The sequence below is a fragment of the Jatropha curcas genome, chromosome 4, assembly GCF_041381405.1.
Source record: "Jatropha curcas cultivar XTBG-Jc1 chromosome 4, XTBG_Jcur_1.0, whole genome shotgun sequence".
Classification (NCBI taxonomy): domain Eukaryota; kingdom Viridiplantae; phylum Streptophyta; class Magnoliopsida; order Malpighiales; family Euphorbiaceae; genus Jatropha; species Jatropha curcas.
Genome location: NC_143154.1, coordinates 29,818,221 through 29,833,797, shown reverse-complemented (window position 1 = coordinate 29,833,797; position 15,577 = coordinate 29,818,221). Strand labels below are relative to the sequence as shown.

Sequence of the window (15,577 nt, the reverse complement as noted above, 5' to 3'; positions counted from 1 at the left end):
AATTTCCAAAACTACACTGGATTATCAAACATTATAAGAACATAAAAACACAATAAAGAAGAAAGCTAAAAGCGCAATGATTACCATTTTAAAAAAAGCTCAACAAAGAGATATTCTCAATGAGAAAAAATTATCTTTGATCGAATAATTAAGTTCAGTAAAGAAAAAATTATTTAGTTTATACATCGATAAAGCAAAGTTGTTAGGCTTTCTGGATGGGCTTTACTATTGTAATATTTTTGTGGATATCATCTCAAGATAATCGGGTAGAGCCCAGCTAAGCCTGAACTCTGAACTTCTTAACACGGCCCATAAATATCCTAGAAGAGAGAAAAAACAAAAATGCGATCCAAACTATCGATCTCACAACGTAAACGAAACGACAGAGAAAACTTTCCGTTCGAAAAGGAAAAGATTTGGGAATATTAACAGTTGAAGGATTGTTTAGTAAATTTAATATTCAGCATCATCTCGTGGCTGGTGTGGATTGGCGCCAGTAATATCGTGCAGTCGCAAACACTAGAACCTTCCACATGTATGTTCCACATATATGTTCTTCCAGTAATATAGGCTGTTGGACATTTACATTTCCATCTTCCGGATAAAAATCTGCACTGAAGCTTTCTCGCCTGCGGTTAGGGTTTTGTAATTCTCTTGATTTTCAATTCTTCAATTGTGCTTTTGGAGGTAATCTTCTTCACGGTGGCATCTAGGGTTTGATATTATCGAAGATTCACTGTGTATATTAAATACTATCTTGTTTGATCAGTTGTTTTATCGATTATTTGTGCTGTTATTTGGTATTTGAAGTTAATATTATCTTTGCTCACTATAGATATCGGTGATTGATTATGTAGAATTTCAAAATCATGATCATCGCCCATTTCCGTCATCTAGCACCTGCTTCTTTTTTTTTTCTTTTTTTTTTTTAACTATAATTTTGTTTTCTGATGGCTTTATTGTTAAATATAATCGATGCAAGGTCGGGTTATGTTTTTTTGCTGCTGGACGTTGATTGTTGTTTGCACTTTTTGAGTTTTGAATTACTTGTTGGAGTTTTAGATTCAAGATTGATTGATGGTCATTTTATAGGCATTTTGATCTGCTTCTTGTTGTTTGGAACAGTATGAGGAAGCAGAAAACGTTCTGCTCTTGTTTGCCTCGTCTATGTCTCTCTTTTTTTTTTTTTTCCCTTTGGAGAATATGGTTGATTCCATACGTAATTTACTTTTGAAAACAAGCATTGAGGGCTTTGAGTTTGTACTATGGTTGAGGTGTTCTGGTTTTGTAGTTTTTATGATAGGAAAAGCTAATCTAATTGATATGCTGAACTTTTTTTTTTTTTTGGTAATGCTTACTTCTTTTTAGGGTTTATGCTTGTCTGAAAATGTCAAGAAGAAGAGGAAGGGGTGATTTTGGTGATCCTTTTGGTGGATTTGGGGCCTTCGGTGGGCTTTTCGGAAATGCTGGGGGTTTGATGTCTGGTCTATTGGGCGGAAGGGATCCATTTGATGATCCTTTCTTCACAGCTCCTTTTGGTGGAATGTTTCCACCTAATTTCATGGGTTATAATGGGAATCCATTTCCTGACATGCATCCGTCAGCTTTTCCTCAGCATCAAGCTCCAGAGCCTAAATTTCGAAGGGGACCAATTATTGAAGAAATAAATTCAGATGATGAAAAAGAAAAAGTGTTTAAGAAAAAGAAAGAGAATCCTAGAATCCATGGTAGGTCAAGCAAGCAGCCAGATGCTGTCGTAGACGATGAAGATGATGAAGTTGAAGGTGAAGTGCATTATTGCATTCCATTTTATGATCATTGTGCCTGTGTTATGCTCAGTCCTTGTTAGTCTTAGGAAAGTGGCTTGTCTTTTCTTATGTTACAGATAGAGAGCATAAACATTTGCAGTACAGAAATGGCCATAACAGGTTCACTGACATGGAGCAGCAGCCTCGAAATGGCAGTTTCACTTTTCAAAGCTCTACTGTCACATATGGTGGTGGTGATGGAGCTTACTATACCTCATCAATGACTAGGAGGACTGGGAGTGATGGAGTGAGTGGTGTTTCTTTTTAAGCAAGTTTGACTTGGTTTATATTGCTTTGGTCTTGTTACCTATGTGGCCTTCTTGAACTAGGTGACATTTGAAGAACGCAAAGAAGCTGATAGTTCTACTAGGCAAGCAACTCATGAGATTTCTAGGGGACTCTACAACAAGGTACTAGTGTTATTTGATATGATCCTTCTGAGAATTATATTCTACATTTTGTATATTTGGTTTTCATGTATTGGGTCGGACAGTTTCTTGATGTTCAAAATTGATTTTACAGGGTCATACTTTTACGAGGAAGCTCAACTCAGATGGTAAGGTGAATACAATGCAGACCTTGCATAATCTTCACGAAGGTATGGAGGGATTATATTTTATTGTTAAATGATATATCTTAATGCATTCTCAAAGATTGAGTGAAATATTTGGTTGCTTGTCACTAGATGAGCTTGCTGGTTTTGAAGAAGCTTGGGATGGAAATACTAGAAAGTATCTTCCTGGATGGAATGGCAATTTCAGTGGCCATGATGGTGTGGGTAAGTTTTTTTTTTTTTTTTTTTTTTTTAAATTTCCTTTTGAATCTCTCATTTGCTTGTGTTCATTATCAGGCTTCAGTTCTGATTGGCTTGAATTGTGATCTTATGGAGTTGCTTCTCATTGTAAGATATGTATTGCCAATGGCTGAAGCATCTTTTCTGCTGTGATGCTGTTGCTTTCTAGTTTATATGGAATCCTGCTGTGGATATTTGCATAAATTAGCATGAGGAGATGCATTGCATGTAATACCCGGAATATTCTTAAGTTTCATTTCATGAGACTTTGTGTTAAAGTTGTGCGGGTTTTGGAAACTAATATCTAGCATGATTATGATGATGGATGTCATCAATCAGTCAATATTCACTCATATCCTAAATGAAATATGTGAAAATTTTATAATCTAAGCGTGTGTTGGTAATTAATGGGCCTGTGTTTGTGCAATTATGAAATAAACTGTCTGTCGACAGTCCTTAGAACACTTGACTGATATCAAGTTATCCGTTGTATTTGTGCCTTTAGATATTGAAATAGAGCAGCAAAAGTTTTCTTCCTTGAATATTTTGCTTAGTTGTAATGCTTATCAGTTGTATGCTTTGCTATTTTTGGGCTATAGGGGCTGGGAGCAGTAGACAGTTTATGCAAGCAAGGCAGGAAAGTCTGGCACTTCCATCCACTGAGAGTCAAGAGCACTTGCAGAGGACAGCAGTAGATGCTAGAAACAAGGCAGGATTTTCCAGGATGCAGCACACAATATCTGGAAAGAGCAGAGGCTCATCAGATATCCAGGACAAACGTGGATATTCTCGAGGGTGAACGGTGAAGGGTGAGTTAGGGAGCATTAAGGAGATTCTCAGATGAGTTTTTCCTTATATATCTCTGTGTTATCCATTTTTACGTGGCTAGGGATGCCTCACAGGAATCTACCAGTTACAATTTGTGCTAGCTGGGCACTGTCAGTTACAGCAATCTGCAAAAATTCCCACGAGTGATTAAGCCTACTTGAGTTGTTCCTTGAACTTACTATGTGAATGCAGTCTCTTCTATCATTTTCATTCTGTTGCATGCACCTTGTTCATTGGCTTCCCGTCTTGTCTATTCTTAGAATATATATTCTCGTATTATATAAAAATATTGGGAAATTAATCAAGAGGAAGTGGTTCTAGATCTCGTTTACGAAGATTAGGGGAAATTAATCAAAAGGAAGTCGCTGTTATCATTTCAGAAAGTTTTAATTTTGTTTTCCAAACCACATGGCTTGGACGAGAGTAGCAATAGAATTACTGCCTTTTTTGCCTCTGCCAGGTCTCGGGTTAATATTAGTTTTCATTAAGATCATAAAATTCTAATTTGTTATTTTTCGTTATTAAACTTCTATTTTTTGTTTTGATAGGAAGTTGTCCGCTAGAATTCAGATGTTGGCAGTGTAGCGCACTACCAAAAGTAAATTCTTTTGTTAAAAAAAAAAGTTATTCTCTGAATAAAATAATACGAGATTTATTCATTAATTTAGCTAATATTAAAAATAATATTTTAACAAAATATTCTTCGGAGAGAAACATTGTTCTCTCTTAATAATATGAACCTGAATATTAATTTAGTAAATAAATGATACCCTACTCCCAAAAGAAATAAAGGTATAAAAAAAAAATTGAATATGCTATTATGTTGCAATTTTTCGTAATGATATCTTCCATTGTGAATTATTTTATTTTTAATATAAGATTATATCTAATTATATTTTTTAAAAAAAAAAGTAGAAATATAATTCAAATAAAACCAAGTGTAAAGTTGGATGGTTTAGTGTTAAAATTGGTATTTAACTATAATTTATAATTGATAAAATAAAAATGATTTGGCAAGAATTGATAATTTGACATAATTCGCAAAACAAATACAGAGATTCAGGGAACATTTGGAAATGGTAATTTTTCTTTCTTAAATGAGAATTTATTAATTGTAGCAAGAAAAACAAAGAATATAAAACAATTATTGATATAGGAATAAATCACCTGAAATGATGTAAGAAAATCGTGAAAGAACATTTTCTTGAATCATTGTGAAATTGTAATTTTCTGGAGAAGGAAAAAAAAAATAATTTTGAAAAAATAGCATTGCCAGTTTAGTTCTCAACCGCGTGAAAGAATAAAAAAACTTGAACCATCAGATCAAGAATTTCTGGAAACCCAACAAAGGAGCGCAGGCCACAAATCTGAACCTGTCGGTCCCTTGTACTTCTAGGTTTTCATTTAATTCCATTTCAACCGAAAAAAAATGGCGGTTATTAGAATCACAACAAACATGATCCTCAAGGAGATGTTCACTCATAGGCTACCATTCTCTTACTCTTCTATATCATCCTCTCCTTCTTTCCGTCTAACACTTCCCATCACGGCCCTTGAATTGACCCGCCGTGAGTTCAGCTTCAGCCGGATTCGCTGTGCTGCCGCCAATGACAAGAAGGTATCGGCTCGGCTATCGCAGGTTCAGCAACTTCTTCAAGAAGCTGAGGAGAGAGCCAGCTCCGCTGGGAATGAGCCGCCTCCAAAAATCACTATTGGTACTTAATTTAATTGCTTTGTTCCTATTGTTATTTTTCAAATTGAACTATCAATAATTTTTTTTGTCCAACTCATGAAAGCCTACAAAATTTCCAACACTAATTAGGTTTTAATTGGATTATATAAATGGTGTCTATCGAATTATCTTTAATCAATATGTCCATGGCAGATCATGTTACAGTAAGTTTTGCTAGAAGTGGTGGACCTGGAGGTCAAAATGTGAATAAAGGTTTGTGCACTTCAACATTTATCCGTTTCTCCCTGTTTGATTTTGCTTTGCTGGGGGATTTAACTTATTGTTGCTGTTTCTAATTGAACAGTGAACACCAAGGTGGACATGCGCTTCAATGTTAAAGATGCATACTGGCTGAGTGAGAGGGTTAGAGAGAGGATTATGCAAATGGTTTGTTTCTGACTCCAAAGATTATAAAAGAAGGCATAATGCAACTTTATTTAATGAGGATAGGGTCATGATTTTCAAAGTATTGGTTTGAGGATCCATAGTGGTAATTAAGTGTTACTTGCATATTTTTGCAATGATTTAGACAAAATGTCTTAATTGCAATATAAGTTAATGAATAATGATTGTAGGAGATTGCCAAAATTAAAGGCAAAAACATGGAACAAAAACATATGACTGCAAAATCAAATAAATCTACACAGTTACTTTATTTACTTGGAGGTTCAGTTTTGTCAGATTCTGATGTAGTCATCCCTTAACAGAAAATTCTTTGAAATTTATATTGTGGTGTTTCTACTAGTTGTTAATAGTTTTGTTCATAAACAGGAAAAGAATCGAATCAACAAGGATGGTGAGATCGTTATTTCTTCAACAAAGACTAGAACACAGAAGTTACTTCCTATCCTTTCTTTTTTGACAAAAAAATTTAGTTTTCACTTTAATTTATTTGATGCTTGAGCAGTTGGTTTAATCCTTCTTACTCTTTCTCCTCAGAGGTAACATTGAAGATGCTTTAACGAAGCTGCAGGTATAAAAAACTCTGACAACTCACTTCTATTTAATGCTTAATAGTCTATTACAATGGTAAACAGACATTTGAACATTAGCCTTGCTAATACCTGGCACATGCATAAAATGAGCATGCCTAAAATTTCACTTCTATGAAACAGTATGTCAATCGGCTAGTTTCTTAGTTGCCATGCCTTGCCATGTGATATGCCCTGCTTTTAATTGTTCCTTTTTTATCTTTTGAGTGATAATTTCAGTATGATAAATTACTTTTCTCATTTCCTTCTTTTCAAATTGATGAGCTAACCAGGCCATCATTGATGCTGCTTCTTATGTGCCTCCTCCTCCTTCAGAAGAACAAAAGAAGAAAATTGCCAAACTGTAAGAGCTAGGCACTGTTTATGTTTCACAACTTAGTTCTGTAATCTAACTTAAGTTAATTGTGACAGTATATAATTATCGATTTGCATGTTTCAAAGGGCCGCGATAGGAGAACAGAAACGACTTAAAAGTAAGAAGGCACTTTCAGATAAAAAGGCTTTTAGAAGAAGTAGGGACAGCTGGGATTAAATTAACTTCTTTATAAGATTTCAATCATAGAGCAGTTTGTAAGTTCGTCGCCCGCAGTTTTTCTTTTTATTTTTTGTTTTAACACTGTTTCTTGGTGACCAAATTGTTATTTCTTCTGCCTAATACTTGTAGGAGCTGAAGAAGATTTTTTATTCCATGGAGTGGTGATCATGGGATCAAATAGCATAGTGAAGATCCCTCCAGAGTGGAGACTACAGGACACAAATTGACACTTCTTTGTTTGTGATCCATTCAATATTTTGTAAAATCTATAGTCATAAATTTAGCTGACCATTTACCATAGGCTATTAAAAATTGAGAGTTGTATTTGTTGAGGTGACCAACTTGTAAAAACTTGATCCTTAAGGGCTTTAATAATCTTATTTCAGAAGTTATTTATCATTTTCTATCCTAGTCTGCAACTAAGATTCAAATGGAGTGCTTACTTTTCTAAAAGAGATGACGGGGCAATCTTGATTTCCCTTTTCTATCCAATTACTTATCTCAGCTTGTGAGGTAATTCCTGTTTATCACTGTCAAATAATTCCTGTAATAGCCATGGAGAACATGGAATTCAGCCAAAAGTATTAGTCAGTTGAAAGATGAAAATATTATGCTTATATATTGTAATTCATATTTGTGAACAGAACGTTTCATCCTAGCCAAAGAGGGGAAAGCAACCAAGAAACTATATATACAAGTTAAATTCTCTGCAAAAAACGAGCTAGAAGTTGAAAAACGAAAAAAAAAAAAAGAAAAAATAGAAACAAGAATCATATGATTCTCTGTTATAAATTACTTTCTAATAACATGTTCTTCCCCAGATTGTGCATCTATGTGCTTGATCCATTTCTTTTCACCTTTGCTTGACCCTGAATTTAATCCACTAGTAGCTACATGTGCAATATCAAGTCCTTCCCCTACCGGAAGAAGCACAGACCTAACAAGCCGCCGTGAAGACCCTCCTTCAATAACGCTTCTCCACCTGAAACTGGAAGTTCTTGAACTAGCATTCTTGCAAATAAGAACTGCACCTCTGTTGCTAAGTTTTGCGAGCCTCAAAACCCTAGCAAAGTCCTTTCGCCGTGAATCCACTACCAAGAAATCAATTCCTATAAGCTTTTCCATAACCTCCTCAGCTTCTCCGACCACAACTTCCGGTGACATCCTGGCCTTATTTACCATGGCTTCAATATATTCTGATCTTGACTGCTCATCTGGGACTACACACACGTGTCTTCCATTTGTCTGGTGACTAGCAATAGCCAAGCCGATGCTTGTAGCCATAACTCCACCTTGCGACCATGTTTCTACAATAAGTTTCGCGTTCCATCCAGCAGCCATGGCCGAAATAAGCTCAGCCACTCCAGATTCTTGAAAAAGCTCACACTGCAAGGAAAAAAAAAAATAAAGGAAACAAATCCATAAAAAAGAATGAAACTAAATCAAGAAAACCATTCTTGAAAACAAGAAAAAGCACAATTCTTGAAAGAAGATAAAGAAAAATCAATAAAACAATTCTCGATTTACAATTAGGATTACTTACTAATTTAACAGTTTCAATATAAGCCTTTAATGCTGTTTCAGGAGTCCAAATCAGCTTCATTTCTTCAAAATTCTGCTCTTCTTTCCTCCTCTTCTTGAGCTCTTCAAATTGTGTTTGGCTTTGTCGTTGTTGCCAAGTTACAGAAATGGTGTTGACAGATATGAAATTGATGTTTGGGGTTTTTATATTTGGCTGCTGAAAGTGGGTTTTATTAGACCGTTGACATTAAACCGCGCAAATAATCCAACGTGTGGTGGATTGGGATTGGCATTAGAATAATATATAGAACTGTTTTCCCACTAACGACCTCATTTTCCTTTCTTTCTTTCTACTTGTCATCAGCTGCTTATATTGAGCACTAATATCACCCAGCTTTTAACAACAAAATCACCAATTAGTACCGACCAATCAAAAGACCCTTTTAAATTTATTTTTCTTCTTTCTTTCTTTCTTTCTATATTACTTGTTTATTGTGTTAATTACTATATAAACATAAAAGATAAAACATCCACTTGTCAGTTTTATCTACACTAAGACACGTAATGTAGGAATCAGCATTCGTTTTCAAACCATTAATTAGATTAGGCTTGCTTGCAGTATTTGTTTAACAATCTTAATTAACTTTCCTTTTGGGGGTCAAGTGATAATAAAATAACTAACTGGCATATTCATTTTCTCATATTTATTCCATTGCAAATACAAATTTTTTTTTTTTTTAGATTTTTTTTCTTTTCAAATGCGAAACTAATTTTATTCGATTTATTTTATTTTAAAATTTGTGATTGATTAGTATATCATTTAAAAGGTAAAGTATCATTTTTCTGTTTGACAATAACTTTGAAAGTATAATTTAATTTTTAAACAAAATCTGTAATTTTAGACATTTTGAGAATTTTATAATATTTGCATAACAATGTCTGGAATTAAAACACTGATTCTTCTGTAGAGCCATTAATAATAAAATATAATTAAAAATCATCTATTCAATATTTCAGAATTTTAAATTCTCAAATATTATACTATAATCGCAGTGAAAAAGTTTTTACTCGTATTAAAGTTGGTTTCAAATATCAATTGCATATATAACAGATAATTTTTTTACTAAAGGTTTCTCTTCTACTAATTTTTCGAATGTGGATTGATTAAATACAATTTCTTTTATACTTAAATATCTTTGATAAAAATAAAATAAATCAGTATGTGCCTCTGACACAGAATGTGACATTCATTATCTAATCCTACAGAATCGGATAGTAGATATTACAATAAGTATTTTAAAATTGAAGAAATTGGTTATCAACCATGATTTCCCTTTAATATTTAGCTAAGAGTTGATTATAAACTAACTTCTCTTTTTTCTCTCTACAAATTTTTTTTTTTCAAAATATTTTATGACATGTTTATTTTTATTGATAATTACTTAAAATGTTTGTCAAAAAATAATAATTAATAATATAAAAATTATAAGTTTATTTTCTATAGTTTACCAAAAATTACTATTATTTTATCGTGTGTTTTAGAAAATACACTATTTTATTTTTATATTTTTATAATGGAGGTAAAGATTGCAATGATAGAGTTGAGCAGCGATTATGAATTTCTACAATGAAGATAACAAAAAAATTTTGTTGTGAGTTGGATTTAAGGTTGCTTATATCTTTTTACAATACATTTAGTGATAAAAGTTACATTTTTATGATAGAAGGACAATAATAAATAAGTATAGAAAATATAGGTAATTAATTTATTTTTTAAAATAAAAGGATAAAAATATAATTTTTCCTTAATAAGACGATGTTAGAAATATTTTTTAAAGTATATACAATTGAATTGCGATGGATATGGGTGATAGTGTGAAATTTGGTTCGTGGTGGGCCCATGAAGAAGAATAAAATTGAAATATCGAGAAGATGAGACCAAGACAAGAGATAGAGTTTGAGATGGTCAAACGGGGGTGTTATGTTTAGGTCACCATGTCCGTATGATCATCACAAAAAGGACGGTACGAAATCGCAGCGGCCAGATTTGTTGACTTCTCTTCCTATGCAGCTTCTACATGCCTTCAAGTAAAATTAAGCCACTTAATTTTTTTTGTGATAATATAAATTTTTAAATGCAAAAAAACTCGTAACATTTTAAAAAATAATAATATTTTGAGATAAAACAAAATTCACTTATATTTTGAGACATAACGAGTAATTAATAGAGGCTTGAATTAATAAAATTAAATAGTACTGCAGTAGAGTCTAAAATCAACAGTAGAGAATAATTTTTTTAATTAGTTGAATAATGACAGCCCTACAAAAATCAAACTCTCCCCATCAGATATATTACTGGCGACATACAATCAAACACACTATCGGATGCCATCAAAAGGCTTTTGACTTTGAGGTGCAAAAGAACAAAGAGAGAGAAAACAGAAAATGTGTTCGTTTTTTGCAGTTGTATCAGTTATTGTCATTATCATGCTTAATTTCTGTGGGATGACGTTTTATTATCTTTTAATTATTTTTTCTTATATGAATTGATGGCCAAGAAATTAGATGCCGACAATAACCTGAATTAGGTAAACGCACATCCTAAATTTATTTCAAACAAAGTTAAACCTTGTCATGATGGGATTGACACTGACAAATTCCTGCAATTTATTTACTTGAAAAAAAAAAAAAAAAACTTTGTCAAATGTTGCATTAATCTAATGTTAAATATTTAATTGTCAAAGCCGGCCTTAATAAGAATTAGCACCAACATTCGAATTTCAACAAACAACATTTTTTACTTAATTAGAGAAAAAGAAAAGAAAAGAAAGATTCATGCTTATATATATATTTCATCTATATATAATTATAATAGAAATTTTTTCAATGTTAATAGTTATTCTCGGAATTCAACGAATAAACAAAACTATGGTCGTACCTGAATAGAGACGAGGGTCTTTCTCAAGTGGATGAAACTAGAACTAATAAGATTTTTAGAAATATTATAATGTTTCAAATTTAATTTTTTTCTTTATATTTTAAAAAAATTGAATATTTATTTTTATTTTCGATCCATAGATATTTAAAAGTCTACTTTTGCAACTACTGATACGTACACATTTAGCTAATAATTCAAAAGTAAATTTTTATTTACATATTAAACCATTTTCTTTTGCTTTTATATATCCCAAGTGAAAGGAGGATGTAATTAACGTGTAGAATAAGGTTTTTACTTTGGTCATAGCCATAATTATGAATTATACGAATAATCTAAATTCTAATCTTTTTGCGGCTACCTTGTAAATGACTCCAAAAGATACGTAAATTAATATAATTTTCTAAAAACATCCACATAACAAAATATTAAAAGGGGTTTATTAGGTCAAAACCATGGAATATTCCACCTCATCTTTATCTTTACGTTTATATATATTAAGAAGAAGATTTGGTTCATGAATTCTTGTAGTCTTTCCTTCTGGAATATGAAAAGGGGTTTTAAGTTTAAATGTTTGATATTTATAAGTTATAACTATGACTAATTATGTGGTAGAAAATACTTAATTTCAAGGATTAGAATTAGACCTTGATTATTGAACTTCTTTTTTTGGGTTTGCTCTTAGGATTTCTCGTGATTATGAGGTACTAAAATTTGATTCTTCCTTGAAATTGAAGTAGACTTTGCCTTGGTTAATTCTTTAGGATTTTATTATGATGGATTTGATTGGCTTAATTAGGGTTTGTTGTGATTGTTTTGTATTTTGTTGTCAAAATGATATAATTCGTTTAAGGTTTTATATAGAGATTAAAGAAATAATTAAAAATTTTAAATTACAATTAAATTCAGATAATTTGATCAAATTATTTTTTATTGTATTTGATATAAATAATAATAAATTAAAAAATTATTTATTACTCTTTAAAATACTCAAAATAATTTATAATTTCGATACGAAAAGAGTACAAAAGACTTAAAGAAATGAATGTGCTGAGTCTTCTTGGAAATCTTATAGTTTTGAATATTGAAAATAGAGTTATGCTTCAATAGGAATAACATAATATAATTGTTTAAATTCTTATGGTTAAGAGGGTTTGAATTTAAAATCTCTTACTTTCACATAAAAAAAAGATCAATTAGATTATAATGATCGATAATTTTTTGAAATTTCTCCGTGTAGGTAAAATTTTTTTTTTAAGTTTTGATTCTCGAAATTATATTGATGTTTTAAGTAAATCTTTTTTTTAGATAAATTTATAAATAAATGAAACATTCAATAGGAATTGCTAAACATTGGAAAATCAAAATTTTGTTTGTTGTTTTCTCTTCTTATGTAACCAAAAGAAAAGAATTTGCAACATTGGTTCAACTGAAATGAATTAGAGATGCACTGAACTTGTCCAGTTAGCCAAAGGGTATTCATCTATGGAGCTAAAAAATACTACGTGTCAAAAACCCAGAACCCTCAAATCCACGCGTCACATACCCAAATTCACTTCACCTCCTTCTTCAACCCCTTTAAAGTTTAAACCCTCCCGACTCCAAACAGTAACCGCAAAACGACATCGCGAAATGCATCGTTTCAAATCTATTGCCCGGAGCTACCACTCGCTCAACAATAACGCCATTGGACCCCTTGTATCCATCTTAAAATCCCGGTCTGTTATCCGGTTCAGTGGCCCGGACACGCTCAAGTTCCTTCAGGGTCTGTTAACCAACGATGTACAAAGATTCGGTGAACCACCCGGCGAGAGGATCTCATCCCTGCCGACTCCCAATTTGCCTACTGTCTCCGCGTCGCCCATGTACGCTGCGCTTTTGACTCCTCAAGGAAGATTTTTGTACGATTTATTTTTGTATAGACCGACGCGAGCTAGTGAGAAGCTTGATAGTAAAGGATTCGGACCCGGGTCGGACACCAGTGGGTCTGTTGAGCTGTTGGCGGATGTGGATACTTCGGTTCTTGATGAGCTATTGCAGACTTTTAGAAGGTGGGTTCTTCTTCTTCTTCTTCTTCTTCTTCTTCTTCTGTAATTTTTATAGCTGCTGCTAGATTTTAATAGGGATGGATTGACATTGAATTGATAGTTGTAACAATACGTAGCTAGAATTGTTTGTTTTCTAAATCTTTTATATTTAATGCCATATGTAGCTGCAAACATTTTGATCAAGACAGAAATCCACTTCTTTACTTGTCAAATAGGAAATGGCTTAGACTATTTAGCAATTTTGTTTCGGGCAATTGAAGTGTTGTTTAGTTTAGCTAACAGGATGAGCCACATAGGTGGAAAAGGTTTTCCAAAAGTTAAAATGGGCTGATAGTTGATTGTTAAGCTTTCCTCCTGTTGAGCAAAAAGATTGTACTTGAAAGTATACCCCCATCTTACCAGGGTTATAAGAGAAAGAACATGCAACTAAGTATCTAAGAAATGTGTAATTAGTAGTTGACGAACAACAAATAAGCCGCACGTTTCTACTGCGCATTCTATAAAATAGGCTTCTAGTGGTCTCTGATAAAGTTTCCCCATGCATTTGATTTGACTTTCTTTTTCCATCCTCCTATTCCTTTTTTTTTTACTCTCTGCTGCATATGGCAATCTAGTAGCAAAGCTTGATTCTGAACTTATAGGTTCTGATGCAGATACCGTTTGAGGTCAAAGGTTGAGATTGACAATGTGGCAGAAGAATTCTCTTGCTGGCAGCGCTACGGTGGAAAGCTTGCTGAAAAATCACGAGTTGCAGAAGAACCAGAGGCAGCTAGTGTTGGCTGGGGTTCTAGCGTTGATCCTACTGCACAGTCAGCTGCACATGGGGATCGTAATGGATGGCAATGGTTTAAAGACCCTAGATTGGAATGTCTTGGCTTCCGCGGTGTCTTTCCATCCAATAAGATGCGTAGGTTTTCGAGGCCTCTGCTGCTTTTGAGATTTTTGCATGCTTACTTGGCAGGCATCTCTATGATTAATTTGCTTATAATCCTCTGTTTTGATTCTGCTGCGACTTCTTATTCACTAAGATTTGATTGGTTGCAGCACCGTTGGTTGAGGCTGACAAAGAAACAGATGAAGAAAATTATCTTTTATGGAGAATTGAGAATGGAGTTGCTGAAGGATCAACTGAGATTCCAAAAGGTGCACCCTCCTTTCTTCTTTCATGAATTTTACTTGTACTTCATATTTCATACTGAATTATAGGGTTCTCTGATTTTCTCTCTTGTATATATGGAGTTAGCTGCACTTTTCTACGGAATGTACCGCATGACTTTCAATCTTGAACTTACTATGCTGCGCAGGTGAAGCAATTCCACTTGAATACAATTTTGTCGGTCTGAATGCTATAAGCTTTGACAAAGGATGCTATGTGGGTCAAGAGCTTATTGCTCGCACCCACCACAGGGGGGTCATTCGCAAACGTTTGCTTCCTTTAAGGTTTCTGGATGATAGTGGGAAAGGTAATTTAATGTTCTATTCAGATTCTGCAATATCCATTAAATGAGCATATTCAGAGTGCCTTTTTTGATAAGGTTTCTGGATGATAGTGGGAAAGGTAATTTAATGTCCTATTCAGATTCTGCAATATCCATTAAATGATCATATTCAGAGTGCCTTTTTTGATAATCTTATTTCAGAAGTAGAGCAGAAAGTTGCTCCTGGTTCAGAAGTGATTGAAGCTGTATCTGGCAAGAAGGTTGGCCCTGTGACAACTGCACTTGGTTGTCGAGGGCTAGGTCTTTTGCGGTTGGAGGAAGCATTTAAAATTTCAGGTTCTTTGATAATACAAGGACAGGAGGATGTGAAGGTTGAGGCTATTAGACCAAAATGGTGGCCAGCTGAATGGTTTCCAGAGCATAAACGGTATAGTGCAGTTGCTTAATAGTTTTTTCTTAGAACGGTTGCTTAACTTGGAACTAGAATGGATCATATTCCTTGACTTGATCAATCATGCAAATTGTGGGATTCTTCGCTGGCACGAACCCCGCATGGTTAAAAGCTTTGTAGCATGTTTCATGCTTATTCATGTGAAAGAAAGTAAAAAGTAGGATGTTAAGCATATGTTGTAAGAATCCCATACATTCATTCATACCACAAGTTGTTTCAAGATTTATTTTCGCAATATGCAAGCCAATATTGTTGGTCTGGATGGAATGTCTATGATTTTGGCAGGAATGAATTTTGTCGAGTGGAAACGGGCACTCAATGGGATTTTTTTTTTTTTAATCTTATTGATTACTACTTTTTGGTTCTGGGAGGGGAAAAGAAGGGAACGTGGATTTGAGTTTGGCAGGCTTTCTGCAGGTCATATTTTCTTTTCTTTTTCACATCAATATTCCCTGATGAAGAAGTCAATGTTAGAAACCTTGCCTTTGCCGTCAT

At 33.5% G+C, this 15,577-nt stretch overlaps 4 protein-coding genes across 6 annotated transcripts; 3 read left to right on the top strand and 1 right to left on the bottom strand.

The window, feature by feature from the left end:
• Positions 1-516: 516 nt before the first annotated feature.
• Positions 517-3,649, top strand: LOC105645953 (glycine-rich protein). Its single transcript, XM_089720721.1, has 7 exons — positions 517-687; positions 1,369-1,784; positions 1,886-2,055; positions 2,138-2,218; positions 2,331-2,406; positions 2,494-2,586; positions 3,201-3,649. Exons 2-7 carry the CDS (start codon positions 1,388-1,390, stop codon positions 3,398-3,400), a joined length of 1,017 nt encoding a protein of 338 aa, XP_089576847.1. The 5' UTR covers positions 517-687; positions 1,369-1,387; the 3' UTR covers positions 3,401-3,649.
• Positions 3,650-4,642: 993 nt separating this feature from the next.
• LOC105645954 (Class I peptide chain release factor) lies at positions 4,643-7,087 on the top strand. Of its 2 annotated transcripts, XM_012231707.4 has the most exons (8): positions 4,670-5,144; positions 5,315-5,374; positions 5,466-5,548; positions 5,933-5,997; positions 6,101-6,134; positions 6,426-6,496; positions 6,595-6,723; positions 6,818-7,087. In XM_012231707.4, the coding sequence occupies exons 1-7, from the start codon at positions 4,859-4,861 to the stop codon at positions 6,683-6,685; spliced, it is 690 nt and encodes a 229-aa protein (XP_012087097.1). In that variant the 5' UTR covers positions 4,670-4,858; the 3' UTR covers positions 6,686-6,723; positions 6,818-7,087. The 2 variants fall into 2 exon arrangements, with proteins under 2 accessions (XP_020539727.1, XP_012087097.1); XM_020684068.3 differs by lacking the exon at positions 6,818-7,087 and having other exon boundaries at positions 4,643-5,144; positions 6,565-6,702.
• Positions 7,088-7,280: 193 nt separating this feature from the next.
• LOC105645955 (ankyrin repeat/KH domain protein (DUF1442)) lies at positions 7,281-8,553 on the bottom strand. Its single transcript, XM_012231708.4, has 2 exons — positions 8,232-8,553; positions 7,281-8,074 (listed from the first exon to the last, which is right to left on the bottom strand). The coding sequence occupies exons 1-2, from the start codon at positions 8,289-8,291 to the stop codon at positions 7,481-7,483; spliced, it is 654 nt and encodes a 217-aa protein (XP_012087098.1). The 5' UTR covers positions 8,292-8,553; the 3' UTR covers positions 7,281-7,480.
• Positions 8,554-12,635: 4,082 nt separating this feature from the next.
• LOC105645956 (Glycine cleavage T-protein family) lies at positions 12,636-15,344 on the top strand. 2 transcript variants are annotated; one of them, XR_016320483.1, is made up of 5 exons: positions 12,636-13,195; positions 13,846-14,099; positions 14,237-14,335; positions 14,497-14,750; positions 14,833-14,984. XR_016320483.1 is itself a non-coding variant. In XM_012231709.4 (5 exons), exons 1-5 carry the CDS (start codon positions 12,777-12,779, stop codon positions 15,075-15,077), a joined length of 1,176 nt encoding a protein of 391 aa, XP_012087099.1. In that variant the 5' UTR covers positions 12,644-12,776; the 3' UTR covers positions 15,078-15,344. The 2 variants fall into 2 exon arrangements, 1 of the variants encoding a protein (XP_012087099.1); XM_012231709.4 differs by having other exon boundaries at positions 12,644-13,195; positions 14,497-14,655; positions 14,833-15,344.
• Positions 15,345-15,577: the final 233 nt, after the last annotated feature.